Raw genomic sequence first — 22,440 nt, 5'->3', positions numbered from 1 at the left:
GTAGATTCTGGCCATTTAAACCAGTGCCAACCAATTGGACCCAAACTGACCTACAGCCCCCTTACATTTTGAAGAATGGGAGGAAACCGGAGCACTTGGGAAAACTCTCGCAGACACAGGGAGAACATACAAACTCCTTAAAGACAGTGCCAAATTTGAATCTGGGTCACTGGTGCTAATAGTGTCATGCTAACCACTGTCTAACCATGCTGCCCTCTGAATGCTAGTATAGAAATGTAGGGCAACTAGACAAACTGCTGCTCCTGGTTGTCAAGTTACACATCTAAAGGATATTGGTTCAAGGCCCACGAGTCCAAACTCCAGATTGAGTAAGTGCCAGGTCGTTAGAGGTAGGAGTTTTCCAATAACCTGCTGAAGAATGATCCATCTGAATGTACATTAAGGAACATGACCTAGTATCCTATTCATGTTTCTCACTCATTGTGTAGCAGTGAAACAAATCACTAGGAACACATTTGAAGCTTTGCTTCTTAGATTATTTCAGAAGTATTTCTTTGGTGGCAAACCATTTTGGAGCATATTGGGTGCTCAATATAAATGCAAGACTTTATTTTCATAAATATCGTCCACATCCCAATTTCTCACTTACCTTTGAGCAGCAAGTTAGAGTAAGGACAGGCCACGTTCAGAGACTCAGCCGGAGAGTTCCTGGTGGCCAATGGTCATTGTCCAACCTTTTCAGCCAGTTCAAGAAATGCTTTCCTGCTGCTGATTCAGAGAACAAAACACACCCAAGACCAGGAGATGGTGAGAGTGCAGTGAAGCAATGATTGGAGCTGGAGTTAATTAGCAAAACAGAATGACAACAGGGTTCTAAAATTGGCTGATAACCATGATATCAAACAGCTGCTGGATTTTTCTTGCTTTCTCCTGGATGAGACTGTGTGGAGGGGCAGTGAATGAGGGCTGGAAGTCCAGATGAGGATTGGGATCATGAAACCACTAATAGATTTTCAGTCTTATCACATAGAAAAGCAAACAAACCAAACCTGTGATGTACCTAACTCTTCTGTTTATTCTCCACTTTTAATAACCCTCCTGTTTTAGGCACAGTAATACATTATCAGATATATACACAATCATTTCCAGCTGGTAATAGTAAATAGGTGAACAAAAAAGTTTGGATACAGTACAATCTATTAGACTACAACAATTTTCTTCACATATACTTGAAGATTTTGAAAAGTCATTAAGTTACAGTACTTGTTTTCAAGAGGAATGGTTAATGGTAGTTTGCGGCCCAGCCCCCTTTTACTCTGTTAACTTAACAACTAATTAGCCACAGAGCCAGCATGGCCTGTCAATATATAGTGTACAAGTTCAGAGCAGTCCTTACAAAATATCGCTTGCTGACCTCTCTTCTCCTTCAATGCATCTGGTCAAAGCTCATCTCAAATGGTCAAACAGTAAGATTTTCCCAGCTAAAATGTTCCTCTATGAAACTGCTTGATAGATTAAATGCCCATCGGCATGCCCGCCAGTTTTAACTTGCTACATGTTACATGGGATGGATTTGGACTTCAGAGTTAAAAGAGAAACAAAATACAGCAGTATTCAATTCTTTCAGCTCCTGATATTTACATTATTTACAGTGGAGGTGTGTGGTGTGGTGCTGCACTGACCGACACTCAGCATTGTCATAGCTCTATATACAGTGTCTTGCTACAGGTTTCCACAAACGATGGCCACATGCTTCTTCTTACACACTCATTGGCGATGCCCCAAGGGTGGCATGGAGTCTTTTGGAATCTCCTGCATACAACCTAGGAGTTACATTCTACAGGCTATGACAGAAAGTGCATGCTTTCTGGATGTTCTTTGAAGGTGTTTGTACATCGGTGTCAATGGTACTGGAGGAAGGTGATGGAAGGTGACCAGGGAGGGCACTTGGGAGGCTGCACATCAGATGATAAAACCTCCAGGAAAATATACAATCAGAGCAGGCAACCCTGACTCAACATGGCATGAGGCGCTGACCCAGTCACGCTGGTGACAAGAGGCGGGCATGGAGATGTGGGCATCAGATTCTGTCACATTAATAATGCTGAGTGGGGAGTGGGGTAGGGCGAAGAGGAGGAAGCAGACTCCTGCGCCGACACCTTTCTGTGCGATGGAGTCCCATTCACCGCTCAGAGGGCGAGCTGAAGCTTGGTCAGGTTTCTCTGGTGCATGTTATGGTGGCGAACCAGCTCGTCGGATCTCGCAAACTTCTTCTGACAGTTTGGCCACCTACAGCTAAATGGCTTTTCACCTGTTAAAACAGCAGCTCCAATGAACTTTGAAGATTTTTGTCAACAAATAAAAGTTATGTTTGCTGATTACACCAAAACACAATTTATTAAGGATTAGAAATATTAGAGTTTAGAGAATATTTTTGTCTCTGATTCAGTCAGGCAGGACTTTTTGAAGTGGGTTAATTTATGTGGCACTTTGTCCCACGTTGGCCTCCCCCCTTCTGGATGTGTCATTTCTTACAAAAAGTCGTCATGATGAAATCCCTTAAACATAAGAGGGTAAAGGAGCAGGCGGAAGGTTGAGAAAGGCCACAAAGTAAACTATACAAGGCAGCATGGTTGGGCCAATGCCAGCAAACCGGGTTTGTATCTGTTTGTAAGGAGCTTGTACGTTCTCCCTATGTTTGGTCGGTTTTCCCTGAGTACTCCAGTTTCCTCCCACCATCCAAAACATACAGGGTTTGTTGGTTAATTTGGGTGTAATTGAGCTGCATGAGTTTAAATGGCCAGAATTGGCTTCTACCATCCTGTAACTAAAATTTAACTGTCCTCATTGTCATTTATTTGCAATATCTTCTGGGAACGGTAACATTTATAAAAATGTTGGCCATTTACAAGAGCTTAAATGCAGAAAAAACTAGCAATGCCTAACTGTTAACACTGCAGAAAAGGAGACCTGAAACATTCATTATTTCTCTCTCCGCAGCCGCCACCTGATCTGCATTTATTCGATTCTATTTCAGATTTTCAGCATCCAATTGTAGGGTTTGATGAAAACTCTCGAAGCAGTGCTCAATTTATAATCTGCCCCAACCATGATGACCTCCCAATCCCTTTAGTTTCCTGAGGGAAGGGTTGGAAAGATTTCTACGATTTTGTAACTTGAGGGCATAGGTGAAGGAGAAAATTAATATAAAGTTGATAATAAGCTTTAACTTAAGAGGGAGAAGAGGTTTTTTTTCTCTCAAAGGGAAATCCATTATCTGGAACTAGATGCCAGAGGAAGCTACAGAAATTGGTACACTTATAACATTCAAAAGATATTTGGACAAATCTATTGATAGGAAAGATTGAGAAGGATATGGAGCAAATGCAGGCAAATGGGACTAACCCGGAAAGTCAACAGTCAGTATGGATAAGTGTGCAGAAGGGCCTGTTCTGTGCTCTGTGGATATACAGTATGACCCTCTATGACTTATGTTCAGCAGTGATCAGTCTATGGAATTATGAGGCAGAGATAGGGTCTTTCTCCTGGGGTGAAAATATCAAATACTAGAGGACATAGCTTTAAGGTGATTAGGAGAAATTATGAAGGAGATTTATTAAGCAGGTATTTTACACAGAGAATGGAAGGTGTTTGGAATTCACTGCAAGTAAAGAACATACAATGGCAATAATTTAAGAAGCACTTAGACACATGAACAGCCAGGGATGGAGGGACATAGACCAAGAGCAAGCAGTTGTGCAGTTGTGATTTGCGTCATGCTTGGCACAGTGAGCCAAATGCCCTGATCCAAGGATGTATTAATGAAAGATGAAGTATTTCCAAGACAGAATGGCATTGGATGAGGAAGGGAACTTGCTGGCAATGAGAGGCTTAACTTTGTTTTTTGTGTTAGTGTAGCCTCAGTGAAGGATTGCACCTCACTTTGCTGATTCTATGCAGTATGCCCAAGATACACCTGTGTGGTTGATGCGCCATCAATTATTCAAAGACTGAGGTTGAGAAACCAACAGGCTTTTATTCACTAAAGAACAAGGGCACATTCATCCTACTCGACTGTACTCCACTGAGGAGGGAGCTGTGGAACAGTCACTTTATATAGGAGACTATGGGAGGGGCCACAGGTACAGCCACCCAATGGGTGTGCCTGACCAGACAAATACATAAAACAGTAGTTTATCACAGTGGTGTGAGGTGAATGTTTGAGTATTGGGTGTCAATAAGCCTGACTGCTTTCCAAAGATTGGTGTTCCATGTTCCTGAATTTTATTGGAGTTGCAGTTATCCAAGCAAGCAGAGAGCACCCCTTCACACTGACAACAGACACTAACTGTTTCTCCTTCCACAGATGCTGCCTGACCTGGTGAATTTTTTCACCATTTTCTGTTTTTAATGTCAGCATTCCATCGTCTACCATTCATTATTTTTACTTTCAAGGAGTTCTGGAAATCTGTGACTCTGTGGGGGAGGACATCATTCAGAGTTTTCAAAACTGAGGGAGGTGGTTTTTTTTTTGCTTCCAAAGAGAATTGCGGGTATTGAACTAAGTTACTGCACTGTCGTAGAGTTGAAGATTGTCCAGTATCTGTTGGCAGATCAGAGCAACCCCAAGGCCTTGAATATAGTCCTCCTACTTTGATCCCAAATTCAAGGTTGTGGGCTAAATCCAGCAAGAATTTCTTCAAAACTGTTTCAAACCTTCTGTCAAAACAACAATAACAACAACTTGAGAGTATGAACAGACTTTCTCTTTTGCTGCAAAACGGACATCTGATGGAAAACTTTTAAATCTCTGAAAATTTGTGATTGACTGCTTACAGAGAGGCTGTTTCCAGCTCTGGGAAGAGCCATAACTAGCTGCCAGCATTACAATAGAGTCAACAAAATTTCCAAAGGCTAAGACTCCAATAGTAGGTCCACCACTGGCACCCTGTCTGTTGAGGGGCTATGAGAGGCACGGCTCAAGAGAGCAGTTGACATCATAAGGGACACCCACCACCCTGGTCACAACCTCTTCTCACTGTTACCTTCAGGCAGAAGGTGCAGAAACCTGAAGCACCTCCAGGTTCAAGGACGTTATTTTTTCCAACTATCAGGCTCTTGAACCACCCTATACTACTCTAACCCTAACCATAAATTCTCCAGGGACCACCTGAATATCTGTCTGCAGAAAAGTAACTTTTTTCTTTTGTACTAACTGCATTTATGAATATTTATCCATATTTTGATATTTATTTTTTTCTTCCTCTGTCTTGCATTTGTGGTCATTTAATTTTTGTAGGTGGCATAACCTATGTTCCTGTGTGGCTGCAGCAAGTAAGAATTTTGTTGTATCACACATTAGACTTGTGTATATGACAATAAAATATCATTGAACATTGGGAACACAGAAGAATTTTGTATGTGAGAATGCTGAATGACCAAAGGAACTATTCACATGTGAGGCTCTCATATTTATGAAACTATATTTCTTTATTTATTTGTATACAGTATATGAATTCTTGTCCTTCATATGTACTGTTTGTCTGTATGTGTGTTATGTCTGGTTGCGTGTCTGTGTGTTTTGCACCAAGGACCAGAGAATGCTGTTTCATCGGGTTGTACTTGTGCAATTGGATGACAAGAAACTTCACTTGTCTTGACTTGACTTTAACCAAAGTGTGGTGACAATGTGATACTCAAGGAGAGGGTGACATGAATGATATGAATGCATTGAGGGGGCTCAGGACAAGTTTATGAGGAAGAAAGGAATAGAGGGTAACACTAACAAAATTGGGAAGCTCAGGTGGAGCATAAATGCCAGAATGTAACGGTTGGATCAAAACGCCAATCCTTGGTTATTTATATGGAGCCTTTAATATGGCAAAACCTGTCCCAACATCCTACAGAGGGAATTAAACAGAGTGGGCACCAAGCCTGATATCAACTTCAGTTGAGAGTAAAACCATGCAGAGAGTAAAATCAGATTTGTATCTTTAACCAACATGAAGGGTAGTAGATTTAGGATGGAGATGAGGAGGAACAGCTTTTCCCAGAGGGTGGTGAATCTGTTGAATTCGTTGCCCATAGAACCAGTGGAGGCAACGTCAGTGAATATATTTAAGACAAGGTTGGAGTGATTTCTACATATTAAGGGATTTGGGAAAAGGCGGGTGGGTGGAGATGAGCCTGTCATCAGATCAGCCATGATCTCATTGAATGGCAGGACAGGCTCAATGGGCCGGGTGGCCGACTCCTGCTCCTAGTTCTTAAATTAAACCCGATCTTTTAGGCCGACGGTTATATTGCTTTGTGCGTTAGAAGGACGTAGTCAGGCTGCCCAAAAATTGAGTAACTTTAAAAGTCCTGCTATGTCTTGAATTTCAGTTTTGCATATTAGACAAAAGTTAAACCATTCACACATGTTTACATAAAAAAAGCTGTCAAGAAAAACAACTGATATCGAACAAATGAAAGAGATTTAATATTTTTGCAATAATTAATGAAAGGCTGGAGCAGAATTTAACCCTTTGAGAACTATGTTACTTCAGTGTAAAAAATACAGCCAGAAGTACAATTTACTAAAGTGTTGAAATACCAAAAGAAATAAAACTTTTTAAAAAATAACATTTGGTTCTCTAGATTAATTCTTGGGAGGTTGGGAATAGTGAGTAAGGTTCCTTTGAGGACTCTAAGAGGCAGGGCCTCATTCTGGAATTACATAGCCAACCTGCCCTGGTCACTTGGATATCCAGTTACCAGGACTAGGATGGTCAGGCAGACCCTGAGACACTGATGATGGGCTTCTTAATGCATTATATATCTGGAGTAAAACACATAAGTCTGCCAACTCTGTGGTTGAAGTAAAAACACAAAGCTGGAGAAACTTAGCAGGTCAAACAGTGAACTTTATAAAGCAAAGATACATTGCCAGCCTTTTGGGCCTGAACTCTTAATCAAAGTATGAAATATTGTAGGCAGACGCCGGGTGCCTACTGACATTTTGCTCATACCTCGATGAAGGGCTCAAGCCTGAAACACTGGTTATGTATCTTTAGCTTTGTTCTATAAGGTATAGTACACGATCTGACCTGCTGAGTTTCTCCAGCATTGTGTTTTTACTGCAATGTATTTCTGCCTTTGGGAGCTGAGATCCTTTGATTACCTCTCCCGTAAACCTGCCAAGCAATGCTGATGAGAAAGGGTAGGGTGCTCTCACTGGGAGGATGTTTACCAATATTGAGTATAGTTTAACCTGTACCTCCAGTGCACGGACTCAAAGTTTGCCCGCCTTATATCATGCCAAGGATTTAGTTCCTTGATCTCAGGATATGTCCTCACAGATAGAGAAAAACCACACCATATTGACAGACATTACTTTAAAGAAAAGTCTAGGACACTCAGAAATGTTGTGGGTTTGACCAACAGGTGAGATCAAACATTATTAATATCATGTAAAAAAAATTGATTTAAATTGCCAAGAGTATGGAACTTAGGAATGGGATCCTGCAAAACCTCCCAGAATTTGGCTTGGCTTCCAAAGAGCACATCGAAAATACTGAAAGGATACCCTACAGAGTGCCGTGTTGTGGGGATGTGAGTGGGGAGCTGGGTAGGTTGAAGGTGATGGGCAGTAGGGAAAAGGTGTTTAACAAAACAAAACTAGCGTATCTGTTTCAACCCCTGCTACAATCACCCTTTCTTGTTGGCCTTTCATGGAGTGGCATTGATGGTGGTCATGGAGAAGATGCAGCCCCAACCATCCTGCCCTCCCAGTTCAAGGAGGCTGCGTTTCGACCAGCAGCTCCTGTGGGGAAAATAGAGGGAATCAATTGGTGGTGAAACTCGAAGCAACCTCACTTAAGAATCATCCTTTTTTTTTAAATTAAAACATTTTAGCTCCAAATAGTACATTCAGTGCTCAAAGGGTTTCGGTATTACAAAAGCAGCAGACAAATATTGGCTGTTAAAAGATTAAAAGCTTGTGACTAAGAAAGTAAAAAATGTCAAAAAAAATTGTTTACGCACTTGTTTTACCTGTATGAGTTCGGGTGTGAGTCTTTAAGTGATCAGATCGGGAAAATTTACGCTGACAGGTTTTACACTGGAATGGTTTAACCCCTAGGGATGACAAAAAAAGGTGACATGGTTTGAATCAAGTCGTAACGTTTACACACACATACAGAATTTAAGAGGGCTTGTCAAATGTACAACTAATGCCCAATAACAGACACATCCTCTGTCAGAGAAAAGGCAGGATAATGATTTTGCTTTAATCAAGTAGACTTTGTGATTGATGGCATATGCTCATAAATAGTCTGTCACACACATCCTGGTAAAAACGTGAGTTGAGAGTAACAAACTCCAGGATTACATCATCCACTGACAAAATGGGAGTTGACTCCCTGCATGATACTTTGGATGTGCAACCAGATCCTGACTCAGTCAGATCTTACAGAGGAAATAAACAGCAAAAAACTGTAGATGGTAGTAATCTGAAATCTATTTCACTCCCAGCAACCAGGTTTGAATCCACCGCTGACTGTAGGGACTCTTTTGGGTGCTCTGGTTTCCTTCCACCTTCCAAAGATGTATGGGGTTAGGAGGTTAATCAGTCACGTGGATGTATTTTGGTGGCACTGGCTCATTGGCTGGAAGGGCCCATTACTGTTCTATATCCTTAAATTTAACACAATAAAATAAAAAATAAAAAAACATGCTAGAAACACGCAGCAGCTCAGGCACCATCTTTACTGAGAGAAATGGAGTTAATATTTCTAGTTGTAACTGTTCTTCAGAACTGGCCAGTTCTTATTCAAACTGGAAAGGCTAGTTGAACATGAAGAACTAATGGCTGTAACCAAATTGGTTGAAAGTTGAGATACTGCTCTTTAAACTTGGGTTGAACTTGACTGGAGTGCTGTAGGAGGCCATCGACAGCGGGCAGAGCAGGAGCAGGATGAGAACTACAGTGAGGCACTTCTCCATCCAATATCTACTCTGCCCTCTCCGTCCTTGACCTCTTGAGCTGAAATCCAATGTGTCAGAACTGGCTAGTTTTGGTCCACTGTCAGTGGTGTGAATCATTAACCCCTCTTTCTTTCATCATTTATACTGATAGACATATTGAGTTTTTCCAGCATTCTCTGCTTTTATTTCATCTGGAAGGTAGGTTTCCCCACAAAATTTCACTTGGTAATAAATGTGCCATTTACTAATGCCATGTACAGTAAAACCCCAGTTATCGGGAATTCAAGCAACAGGAGACCTCAAAAAACTGGCAAAAATAATCAAGGAAAATAAATGGGTAAAAAATATGAAAGTTTAAAATTGGTGCAGCACGCAATCTCAAGCAACTGGAAAATTCACTTATCTGGCATCTACCAATCCCCATGGGTGCCAGCTACTGGGGGTTTTTATTGTACTAGCTCTGGTACCAGGTGGGAGGCATGATGGTATAGCAGGAAATGTTGGTGTACCACAGCTCCAGGGATTGGGTTCAATCCTGGTGTTGGGTGCTTTCATTGGAAAGTCTGCATGCACTGTTTCAGATTGAGTGGGATTTCTCTGGATGCTCTGTTAACTCCCACATCTCAAAAACTTGCAGGTAGATGAACTTATTGGCCTTCATAACTCAAAGTACTGAGTACTGGAGTTGGGATGTTATAGTAAAGATATACAAGATATTGGTGGGGCCAATTTTGGAGTATTGTGTGCAGTTTTGGTCACCTAACTACGGGAAAGATATCAATAAGATTGAAAGAGTGCAGGGAAGATTTACTACGGTGTTGCCCAGACTTCAAGAACTGAGTTATAGGGAAAGGTTAAACAGGTTAGGACTTTATTCCCTGGAGTGTAGAAGAATGAGGGGAGATTTGATAGAGGCATTTAAAATGATGAGGGGGATAGACAGAGTCAATGTAGGTAGGCTTCTTCCACTGAGGGTAGGTGAGATACAAACTAGAGGACATGGGTTATGGATGAAATAGGAAAAGTTTAGGGGGGAACATTAAGGGGAACTTCTTTCACACAGAGAGTGGTGGGAGTGTGGAACAAGCTGCCAGTTGAAGTGGTGAATGCGGGCTCAATTTTAACAGTTAAGAAGAATTTGGACAGGTACATGGATGGAAGAGGTGTGGAGGGCTATGGTGCAGGTCAGTGGGACAAGGCAGAAAAATAGTTTGGCAAAGACTAGAAGGGCCAAAAGGCTTGTTCCTGTGTTGTAATGTTCTATGTTCAGTTGCAGATTAATGGCAACAGGAATGAAAAGGTTGGGTATGTGTAGAGGGAATAAGATGTAAGGTTAAATGAAACTAACCAAGTGGACTAATAGGAGCCAACATGGGGTTGATGGGTCAAATGGCCTTTATTTGTGTTTTACAAGATCAATGCATGTGTAATGGCAGCATCTCACTGCTCATAAATTCAGTTCCAACTGAGGCCACTAAGGAAAGGCCATTTGGCCCATAGGGTTGGTACAGAAAATGAATTTAAATTCAGCATCCGCTATGGAGGGATTGACCCCACAGCTTGGAAACAGCAACCAGGCTTTGGACATTCTACTCCAGAATTAAATCACTATGCCTGCAGAAACTGAACTTGCGAGGCAAAGAACAATACACCATTAAACAGCTCGCTTATCTCTCCCAACCAGATGTGACATTTAAGGCCTTCCCCTTCAGGTCATTTCTTCACTCGTCTGTTTCTTCCTGAGCTCCTTCTTTTTCCTTCTTTCTCCCCATCATGTTCTGCTTGTACGTGTCTCCTGGACCACTTTCCAGCCCAGCTGGCTCCAGGGAGAAATTTTCCAGAGAATTCTGTTTCCTCATTAACATTGTTTTGTGAGTGTGTGTCTTTTCCTGTCTCCCAAATGTCATGCCATTGAGCTCTCTCCCTGACAACTCCTCCAGGTATGGAGGAAGGAGAGCTAACATCTCATACAACATGAAAGGCAGTTATTCAGCCCATCTAATTGATGCCAGCTTTCAAAACATTCCCATCAGTCCTACTCTCCTGCTAAAACTTACTCCCTCTCACATGGTTATGAACTCCCCACCACTTAGTTCTTCTGGAATCCATCTGAACGTGTATCCAATTCATATCTCAACACATCTTAGAGATGTGGGGAGAGACCCAAAGGATTGCCACAGGGAGAACACACAAGCAGCATTCAGACGGCACCTGAGCTCAGGATCAAAGCTGGCCCGCTGCAACTGTGTGGCACCAGCCGCATCATGGTGGTGCCTTGGTACAATATCCATCATCGTCAGGGGAGATAATGGTTGATAAACCAGCCGCAGTGAACTGATACCCTCAGCACAGTGCACAATGTCTTCAAAGCCAACTCCTTCTTACCAGTGTGTCTACGTTGGTGTCGTTTCAACTGATCTGAACGAGAGAATCTTCGTCCACAATCCTTGAAATCACATTGGTAGGGCTTCTCACCTTAACAGAGATGAATAAAGAGTGGTTACACCTTACAGTTATTGTCTGAATGATGCATTTAAACATGCCTGAATTATCATCTCTCTCTCTCTCTCTCTCTCTCACTATATATATATATATAATATATATATATATACACAAACTATATGTGCTAGTTTCCAATATTTTTGCTTAATTAAAAATTTCCAGCTCTTGTTACATTTTGCATTTGGAGTGAATCACAAAAGTTGGCAGATGCTGTGGTTGTATTAAAACACACACAGAAATGCTGGAGGAACTCAGCAGGTCTCACAGTGTCCATAGGAAGTAAAGATACATCTCTGATGTTTCAGGCCTGAGATCTTCTTCAAGGTGTATGCAAAGAATACTGGTCAATGCCACTCTAGAGTCTCAATCAAGGCCTCCTCCCAATGTTCCCCTCATTCTATTAACATTGTCTCATCCTCCCTCGTGCCCTTATCTACCTTCTCCTTGGAGCTACCTGTGCATGTCGACCTCATTTACACCTTGTGACCTCTTGGTTTGTTAAGAGTTAATTGGCTGCATTATTTTTCTTGTAAGAACACACAAAATTGTAGCCACATGCAGCCGGGGTAAATCATAAGGGCTCGTGTAACACTTCAGTGTTGATCCAGCTAAAATGGTTTCATTGTCATCTACTGAAACTACTACTGGTGTTGAAAACAGTCAATTACACTCTGACCATGGAAACTCCTCCAGGAATTGTAGTTCTCTGGGGGAAAATGTTGGTCTTTGACATGTTAAAACAATTCTGGTGGTAAAACGCAGCTACAAAAAAAAAGCCTTTGTTAAAAGGGAAAGTTAATGCCTAAGGAATGTTCCTACAATTAAAATGGGTTGAATTAATACGAATCTTTGATTCTCCAGCATTTTAGTAAAGCCATATGTTTTAGACATCAGAAAGAAGTTAAAGGCTTTGGATTGAATTAATACTTGGAAGATAACGTATGTTCTTTTTTTCAATTTAAGTGTTCATGTCCTAAAACATCTGGCTTAGGCTGTGTCAGATATTATGCTTGGCTAATGCCTGCAATATCTCAAGGCAACCTGACGTGCTCACTGCCGCCTTTCACTTCTGAGAGCATCGCCTTCAAGGTTCAGTTTTTTCTGATGTGTTTTTGCAGCAACTAAATGTCAATTGCAGGTCAATTCCACTACAGCAGGATCCAAAAAAAATGCTTTCCATATACCCAGGTGGATTCAGTGGGATGGCTTTCAATGCAGCAATCATACAGTACTCTTTAAATTATCTTTCAGTTAAAATAATTAAACCACGAGTGTCATGTTGCATGAGATATCTCAAGAGATATGGAGCAAAGCTGGGTGGACGCACCTGAATATAGATTGGTTGTGACCTAGTTGAGTGGCTCAATGGGCTTATTGACCTTTCCTGTTGCTAAATTTGTAAAGTTTCTAATGGGAGTACCAAATGCAGTAAATGACCAAATCTCACTCAGTTTCATTCAGTTCAATGTTTCCTTTTCTACCTCCAAAAGGAGGGGGGAGAGTTTGTTCAATGTGGCAGGTGGTGGCGGGGGTGGGGGGGGGGGGTGGGGGGGGGCAAGTAAAGGAACTACTGTAGGAAGTTGCAAAAAGAATGGGTGAGACATTAAGAATGGGCCCGTAAAAGTGGTCTCTGGGGATGTGAATGGCTCCTTCATTGTGGGGTAGAACAGTTATTTTATTCCTTGATGTAGGATATTAAGGAAACATTCGAGTCTCACTCATCACCACAGTCAGGAAATGTGTTCATGTCTGTAGTATGTTCCTTTGGATTGGGTTCCCTGTGAACATGGGAGCTTATAAATAGAATCTGATTTTGGTTCCCACTCCACTTACTACCTAGTGCCCATTCTTTAATGTCTAAAAATCTTCCTCAGCCTTAAACTGATAACTGACCTTCTTCAGCAATCCGAGTTTGACATTTATGAAAGTTCACAAATGTTTGAGAGGGAAACTTTCTACTTATCTCAGACTAAAAGAACCAACACTCTGAGCACTGTTCCCTCCAAGCTGTGATCGAAGGCGCATGCACACACGTTCTGCAACCAGTACACAAAGGAAATTAATGTGAGCACAAACTGAACAGAGTAGTTCAAAGAATAGAATAAAATCTTAACTAAATACATTACTTTGTAGAAATCAGTCATTCTTGTATTATATTTAAACATGCCAATACAGTTATATTAGCCATGAGACATAGGCTGCGCCAAAATTATCTTGAAACAATTTCAAGTTTACATTTGCACAATCATTTAGTGCACACATACTTGGTCACAGGAAAAAGAATTTGCACAACTTAAGATTTTTGTGCACACTGACGACTATTAATTAGAGGGAACATTGCCCCGAAGCCTGAAACTCTACCCCTCTACATCGAGATGCGTCCTTGAGGAGAATCAACCTCTTATCTTCTGCCCTGTGAAATCTCTGGATCTTACACTTGCAACAAGACCATCTTTCTAAACTCTCAGGAGTATGAGCCCTATCTGCTTGATCTTTCCTTGTAAAATAATCCTCTCATACCTGGAATCAATTTAGTAAACTTTTGTTGTGCAGCCTCTAAGGCAAATACGTAGATACTTCGTTAAATAAGGAGTTCAAAGCTGAACCCAGTATTCCAGATGCCTCACTAAAGTCCTGAACAATTGTACCAAGGCTTTGCTTTTGTATTTGACCCCTTTGCAATGAATAACAGTAATTATTTGCTGTACCTGGACTTCATTTAGCCAGTGAGGATACTGAGTAATTTGGAGTATAACAACATTGGGAGGGGTATCTGAAGACCCTTTATTAGCATTCCCAGATGGGGGAAGAATATTCAAAGTGACATCTATTAAGAAATACAACAACTCTGGGAATATCTGGCCCATGATCACTCAAAGTGGAGAAGAAGCCTTTGGGATAGCATTGGAAACCACACATTGTGAGCACACAGAAGACCCACATTTCATGACGAGTGAAGTGCACCACTTCGCATTACTCCAATCTGTGAGATTAATCACCTCAGAACCCACTAAACTAAGTCATCTTCAATCTCAGGGTTCAAATCCGGCACTGTCTATGAGGAATTTGTACATTCTCCCCGTGTCTGCATGGGTGCTCCAGTTTCCTCCCACCCTTCCAAAACGTACAGGGGTTGTGGGGTGATTGGTTTATTTATAAAGCAGCACCAGCTCGTGGGCTGGAAGGGCCTGTTACTGTGCTCAACCTCTCATTTAAAAATTATAGTAGAAGAAAGGATGTTCTTTATCGATCCTTATCCAATATAACAGGTGCCATTTCTAGTTTGATGGGAACTTATGGTTCCTGCCCTTCCATTTTGTGGATTTAATAGGGCACATAGGGCCTAAAGAAAAGGACTCAGTTGCAGTGCTGAGAGTGTAGAAATCTAAACTCATGGAGATGATCTCCGTGGATCAGGCGTCGATTCATTCCACTGTTCCTGTTCATTTGTGTTTCATTCAAATATTCCTTGCATCATTTCTTGGTTACATCTTTATTTTTGATTAGTTTTTCAGCCGAACAAAGTGTAGCTTAGACATTATCTTCTTGACGTTGACCTTGAAGCAATACTTGTGCACAGCTACAGGGCCAAGGCTAAGAACTTGAGATTTAAACAAAAGAAGAGCAATTGCCAATCTGTGTGTGACACTGACCCCTCTCTTGTGCCTAATATAGAAATATGGATCTGTTCCACAGCCAATGCCAGTGGAAGCATATTACATTTCCTTTGGAACTGTTTGAGATGCATATTTATCCTAGATTTTCATCATGGACTTCCATTCTGATGCATTTCTGAAAGCAAATAGTGGTGCAAATATTTTGACCTAAACTCTTCGAGCACACAAAAGAGACCTTTCGTCCCTTCAGCTTATTCTAGCTCTGTGGAAAAAAATAAACTTGTTTCCACTCTTATTTTCAGCTCCCATTAATATATTTCAATATTAAGCAGGATTTAAAAGGATTTTGATTGGATCTTTGTTTTTTTAAAATGTATGTTGTGACCCATACAGCACGGTAACAGGCCCTTCCAGCCCACAAGCCCAATTACACCCAATTGAACTACAACCCCCATATGTTTTGAAGGAAGCTGGACCACCCGGAGGAAACTCATGCAGACATGAGGAGAGCATACAAACTCCTTATGGACAATGCCAGATTCGAACCTGAGCTGCTGGCGCTGTAACAGCATTGCACTAACTGCTACACTAATCGTGCTGTCCAATTTTATCTCATTACAGCACCACTGACTAATAGTACTTATCATAAATTTGGCTTGTCAAAAGTTTTTCATTAAATATTGAAAAAGCCAATGTTTACAAATAAAATAAAAACAGGACTATCACAGCAGTTTTAATGAGATACTTTGTGATAACAGGAATAATGCAATCTGAGGATTTGAATGCTCTTCAAAGCACACAATCTTCATAAACTACAAGAACCTTAACCCTGAAGCACATCATTCCAACTATTCTGTTTGCATGATTACTTTCAGTTTAAAAACAAGAGAAAAATGAAAACATTTTTCTTGTGAAAAAGGAGGGCCAATCGTCCTTCACAGTTAAAATTAAAAATAAACTTTGGCTTGAGAGTGGTCAAAAGTCACCAATAACTCAGGAGAGGAATGCAATTTTGACAGCTTCAAGAGGAAATGCCAACAATGTGTGGAAAAACATTCCCATAAAATCATCACTTTCTGGAGCTGATCGGATCCAAATCTTCTGTGGATGGTGAAACATTTTGTTGATTATACAATAGCAATAGACAAGAGGGAGGGACCAATTACAGTGGAAGATCACGTGGCAGCTAAAGCAAGTCAATCTTTCTGAGCAGCATTTCTAGTTTAAATTCACAATCAAACCACTTTCAAAGCTTCATCCCTAACATCGAAGTACTCGAGATGGCAGAGGTCGACAGCATCGAGTCCACGCTGCTGAAGATCCAGCTGCGCTGGGTGGGTCACGTCTCCAGAATGGAGGACCATCGCCTTCCCAAGATCGTGTTATATGGCGAGCTCTCCACTGGCCACCGTGACAGAGGTGCACCAAAGATGAGGTACAAGGACTGCCTAAAGAAATCTCTTGGTGCCTGCCACATTGACCACTGCCAGTGGGCTGATATTGCCTCAAACCGTACATCTTGGCGCCTCACAGTTTGGCGGGCAGCAACCTCCTTTGAAGAAGACCGCAAAGCCCACCTCACTGACAAAAGACAAAGGAGGAAAAACCCAACACCCAATCCCAACCAACCAATTTTCCCATGCAACCGCTGCAACCGTGTCTGCCTGTCCCGCATCGGACTTGTCAGCCACAAACGAGCCTGCAGCTGACGTGGACATTTACCCCCTCCATAAATCTTCGTCCGCCCAAACAGATGCTCTTAACATCGATGTCTCTGGTTTCTGCTGCCTCCAACTCTTTCCTATCCCTCTGTCTTCTTTCCTCCAGCTCTCCACCCCTTTCCTCTCCATTTACAGAGCCATCCCCCCTCCTCCTGCTTGCTGGTGTGCCCTCCCTCCCTTATCCACCAATATCTCCTGCCTGTGGGACCGTGCTCCTCCCCCTGCCCCTCCCCCACCACCATTTTAATCAGGCACCTGTCTACATTTTTCTCATACCTTGATGAAGGGCTCAAGCCCAAAATGTTGGTTCTGTATCTTTATCTTTGCTCTATAAAGTCCACTGTTTGACCTGCTGAGTTTCTTCAGCACTGTGTTTTTACTCTTTTTTTAATATTTCTGATTCTCCCTTTGATTTCCTACTGATGATCTTCTGTGTGATGTTTAATGGTCAGTTCAACAAGAAGAACCCAGAACTTCCATCTCATCCCCAGCATTAACATTGGAATGCACAGGAATTTCTCTGCAGAATCTCCAGTTTCAAGAGCTGACAGTATATGTGAATAGTGACATCCTCTGTCATGAGAGGATCTTATTAGAAACATAAAATCATGAAAGGAATAGATAAGATAGAAGTAGGAAGGTTATTTTCACTGGTAGGTGAGACTAGAATGAGAGGACATAGCCTCAAGAGTAACTTGTTAGGATTGTATTGAAGTTGTTAAGACAAATGAGGATTGATCTTATTGAAACATTAAAGAGGCATCTCAGGAAAGATGTTGAGATGTTTCCACTAGATTACAGAGTCATACAGCAGGGAACAAGCCTTTTGGCCCAACTAGTCCATGCTGACCAAGTTGGCAATCTGGGCGAGAGTAGGGAGTCATCAGTTAAAACTGAAGTGCCCAGGAATTTCTTCTGGAGACCCTCTGAAATTTCCTACACTGAATGGGTTGTGAAAAATAGGACAGTGGAAGTATTTAAAGAGAAAGTAAATACATCAGACTATTGAGGACTACAGGGCCCTGGTCCAGAAACAGCCGGGAACAAATCAGAATAATGGTGCAAGCAAGAGGGTAGACTTAATTCTTTGCGTTCTTGTGTCCGATTGGCTGTAACAAACTTCCACAGCCTATCCAGCTCACGGACCTGAACAACTGCCCAATTAAACCTGGCCTCCAAGTCAATGAATAGGAACAACCAGCTGCTCGGAACAAGGTAACCAGAATTTCTTTTGATATTTAATTGTTTTTCTTTTTTAGATTAGTTATATGTGGGCAAATATGTTTTTATGTTAAATGCATAAAAGATTTAATATTTTTTTCAATTAAAGCTGTAGCCATGATAATGACATTTAAATTTTAAATGACTGTCTTTTTAATTTGAAATTTAGACATACAGCACAGAAACAGAGCCTTCCAGCCCATGAGGCTGTGCTGCCCAAATAACCAAATTAACCTGAATCACCGTATGTTTTGAAGGATGGAAGCATGGGAGGAAACTGGACCACCCAGCGGAAACACTCCCAGACACAGGGAGGACATACAAACTCCTTACAGACAATACTGGCTTCAAACCTGGGTCGTTGGCACTGTAATCACATTTTGCTAACTGCTACACTAACCATGCTGCCTAGTGTCGGTTTTGATAGTTGGTATGATTGGGAGAACAATTACACAAGCTGTCAAAGCCATTCTGTGAGTCCAGCCCCAGTGGGCACTGAGAGAGCCCCTACACTGAACACCAGCTTCCCATTGGAAGAAGCCTGCAGTTAACCCCGAAACACACAGCAATCTCAGGGCAACAGAAGATCTGACAGAATATTTTCCCTCTCAAATTTGTTTATAATATGACAGACATAAACAGGGTGGACAGCCACCACCTTTATCCCAAAGTTGCAATGGCCAGAGGATATCAGAGGACATCTGTTTCAGGTGAGTGGAAGAATGTTTAGAGGAGATGTCGCTGTTAGGTATTTTACAGAGAGTGGTGGGTGCCTAATTTCAGATTTCAGATTTATGATCAGAGTACATACATGACATCACATACAACACTGAGATTCTTTTTCTTGTGGGTGAGGCAGAATTTCCACTTATTGGTAGTGTAAAAATAACTGTACCCAATGTACACATGTAAACAAATAAATAAATGTAAAAGAACTGACTGTGCAATAAAGTGCAATAGTAAGGGCAACACGGTTGGTATAGCAGTTAGTCCAACGCTGTTACGGCGCCAATGATTGGGACTTGGGCCTGGGTTCGAATCCCGCACTATCTGTAAGGAGTTTGTACATTCTCCCTGTGTCTGCGTGGGTTTTATCCCACTGTTCAAAACGTATTGAGAGTGTATTTAAATTGGGGGTAAAATTGGGCAGCACAGATTCGTGGGCCAAAATGGCCTGTTACCATGCTGAATGTCTAAATAAGTTAAAATAAATAAGTCCTTAAATGAGTCCCTGATTGAGTTTATTGAGGAATCTGAGAGTAGAGGGGTAGCAGCTGTTCCTGAACCTGCTGGTGTGAATCTTGTGGCACCGAGACCTCTTTCCTGATGGCAGCAGTGAGAACAGAGCATGTGCTGGGCAGTGTGGATCCTCAAAAATTGTTGCTGCCCTCTGACAGCAGTGTTGGGGGAAGTGGTGCAGGCTGGTACAATGGGGACATTTAAAAGATTCTTAGCTGGACGCATGAATGTAAGAAAAATAGGAGATTATGGGCTGTGGGAAAGGGTTAGATAGATAGTGCAGTAGGTTTACATGAGTCAGCACAACAAAGTGGGCTGAAGGGCCTGTACTGTGCTGTACTATTCTATGTTTTAATGTTGAACCATTTAGTCAGATTGCCTCTTAGACTAGTCTATTCAAAAGGGAGGATCCATTGACCACAAATGGCCACAAATGAGTTGGACATGGTCCAGGACACATGGCAAGATTTTGACTGGATTGAGAAACACTGCTAATTTATTCAGGAAACAATCTACTTAAAAACCAGAGAAAAGGAACCATGACAACACCTCACCATAAAACCAGGTAAGTTCTCCAGAAAGGAAAGGAGTGAAGAATAGTTTACTCGAAGAATGTGATTCAATTTAATCTTGCCTGAATACAGCAACATGAACAGCAGGTAAACAGTGGAATTGCCCAATCATATCCATTTTGGCTGGAATAAATTTGTCACACCATGTAGCTATTTGATTTTCAAGTCTATACCTTACTAGTAACTAAAGATTCTGATCTCTAAAATCAATATGGTGAATAAGTTTTACATCCAGACTGACATTAACAGTGGATTTGTGCAACTTAATTGGTGGTTTCTAATTTGTTAGTCATCTTTGAAGAATTTGATCCATGTTAAACATTCAAGTGATACATGGTGATGAAGATTCCTTCTTAATCATAGACCTGAGAACTTAGCATTGCTTTAATGAATATTAATGGCCGTTTTAACTGATGTTTGGCCAACAAAAGACACATGGTAATACCAAATTCTGATGGATGTCGAATAATACATATATATGAATGACTGAAGATTTTGTACATATAAATATGTATAATATTTTTGTTTATTGTGTATATATATATATATATATGTGTAGATACCCCCTGATTTATGACCGTAATTGGGACTGAAGGATCAGTCGTATCTTGAAATGCACATAATTCATAATTTTGTCTGTATGTATGGAGTACCGAAGTCTTAAAGCAGACTTTTTAATCAAATGTTGTATTTGACAAACTATAACAGGGATACAGGACATGTAAGAGCCAAAACGAGGATACTTACTTTGTTAGTCAGTGTCCCGGGGTCCATAAGCTGGGTGCGGCTATCTTCATTCCTGTCTGCATGCATGGGTCTTCAGTAGGCACATGTGTGGTGGGTTCATGTATTGGAGATCGGTTGGCGCATGCGCAGTGGGTTTGCATATTGGAGTTCAGTTGAAGCATGTGCGAGAGTTAAGTGCCCTGATGATATTGAATTCATGCCCTTAACTTTTGCACATGCTCCAATAAGTGAAACCACCGCGCATGCCCTGTATCCCTATTATAGTTTGTCAAATACAACATAAACCGCATAAATTTTATATTTTAAAAAAATTGTTTGTATATGCGGATGGATGCAAGTCGTATAGGTTGCAAGTCGGGGTGTACCTGTATATAAGATGTGACAGAGAGAGAGAGAGAGAGAGAGAGAGAGAGAGAGGGGAGAGGGAGAGGAAGCAGGGAGAGAGAGAGGAGAGAGGGAGGAGGCAGAGATAGAGAGAGAGAAAAAGTGAGGGAATGAAAGATACATTTTAAATGGCTTTCCATTCTTGAGCCATTTGCATGGCATTATAAAACACAATCTTTTAACCTTGTCTGTGCACAGAGAAATTATAAATGTGTTTTTTATAAATGTGTTTATGATACCATTGTGCGCAGTAAAATCCCCCTCATGTAAGTTCAAAGCACAAGAACGGCACATTGAAATAACCTGCCCTTGAGTTATTTTTTAAAAATCGATAAATGTAGTATCTGCAGCTTGTCAGCAAGCTTATTCTGCTTGACTTTCCCACTGGAATTCTTATTTCCTGTTACTGACAACGTTCCCCTATTCTTGCCAGTACTTATTATCACGACTCTCATTGGGAAAATGTTGCTCAACTTGACACAGCAATCTTTCTCTTTTTTCTCCATGATTATGATATTAGATGCAGTTCAAGTCAAGATAATGCTTCACCATTCAAAAATTTCCATTATGTGGTTTACAATCTTTCTAAAGTGAGTACATACTGTATAGGACAAATCTTGGCTGGTCTTATAAATAATAAATTAGACTTCCTTTGGGGTTTAGGAGTTAGGGATTTTATCATTTGCAGACATTTAAACCAATAAAATGGCCATAGGTTTTTAGACACTTGGCTAAGTTTCAAATAGGGAATTTGGATTTCAAGGTAATATGTCTCAAATCCCTCATATGGTGGAAGCAATCCTGGATAAATACTTTTATTCAGAGGTAATGGTAACTCACTCCCATCTTTGCTATTCGTGGAGATATTTATTGTACAGCCCCAAACAGATTCTAACTGGGATTGTGGGCCCAGGAATAGATGGTGTTGTTTATGTTGTCACCTCAGGATGCTGTACTCACCGAAATCTGATTCTTATTTTTCACAAGTGCTTCCCCCAAACAATTGTGATAAATTGCATCCAGTGTTTTGTGTGTGGGAAATTAGAGATGGAGGACAATGCTGAGATAAAAGCCAAGAACTGTTCTAAGGAATCTACAGTTTCAAGTTTGTAACATATACTCGTAAAATGGTCCATGTTGTAACACAGATGTAAATATTTAAATGCACAAGGCAGAGTATCTAAATGGAAGGACTTAACATGGGCTCATGTTTATGGAACAAAATAAGAGTGGACTTGGGCAGCATTTCTCTGAGCTGTAACAAGTTTCTGGTAAGGATAGTGTTGAAAGAGATTGGGTGATTTCAAAAGAATTAATGCTCAATTTGCACAGTCACTATCGAAGTGCACTCAACGAACCGAGTCCTCTGCACCTTGAATAAACAGACTCAAATAATGTCATAAAATTTTACCAAATGATGAGACCCATTGATCCTGTGGGCGGCTAGAGGATTTTTCCCAAGGTTGAAATGGTTAACATGAGGGGGCATAGTTTTAAGGTGCTCGGGAA

At 41.1% G+C, this 22,440-nt stretch overlaps 1 protein-coding gene across 8 annotated transcripts in view; it reads right to left on the bottom strand.

Annotated features, from left to right (window-relative positions):
• Positions 1-1,013: 1,013 nt before the first annotated feature.
• LOC138745561 (Wilms tumor protein homolog) overlaps positions 1,014-22,440 on the bottom strand; it is a 70,498-nt gene continuing 49,071 nt past the window's right edge. For 3 of the 8 annotated variants that reach the window (XM_069902720.1, XM_069902765.1, XM_069902774.1), the window contains 3 exons: positions 11,314-11,403; positions 7,987-8,079; positions 1,014-2,272 (listed from right to left, as the gene is read on the bottom strand). In XM_069902720.1, the coding sequence (XP_069758821.1) occupies positions 2,151-2,272; positions 7,987-8,079; positions 11,314-11,403 (305 nt within the window). In that variant the 3' untranslated portion in view covers positions 1,014-2,150. Of the gene's footprint in view, positions 2,273-6,420; positions 7,766-7,986; positions 8,080-11,313; positions 13,467-22,440 lie in introns of those variants that run through there. The other 5 variants (XM_069902740.1, XM_069902729.1, XM_069902750.1 and 2 more) reach the window with 5 other exon arrangements.

Source organism: Narcine bancroftii, chromosome 1, assembly GCF_036971445.1.
Source record: "Narcine bancroftii isolate sNarBan1 chromosome 1, sNarBan1.hap1, whole genome shotgun sequence".
NCBI lineage: Eukaryota > Metazoa > Chordata > Chondrichthyes > Torpediniformes > Narcinidae > Narcine > Narcine bancroftii.
This window is presented reverse-complemented; position numbering and strand designations above follow the sequence as displayed.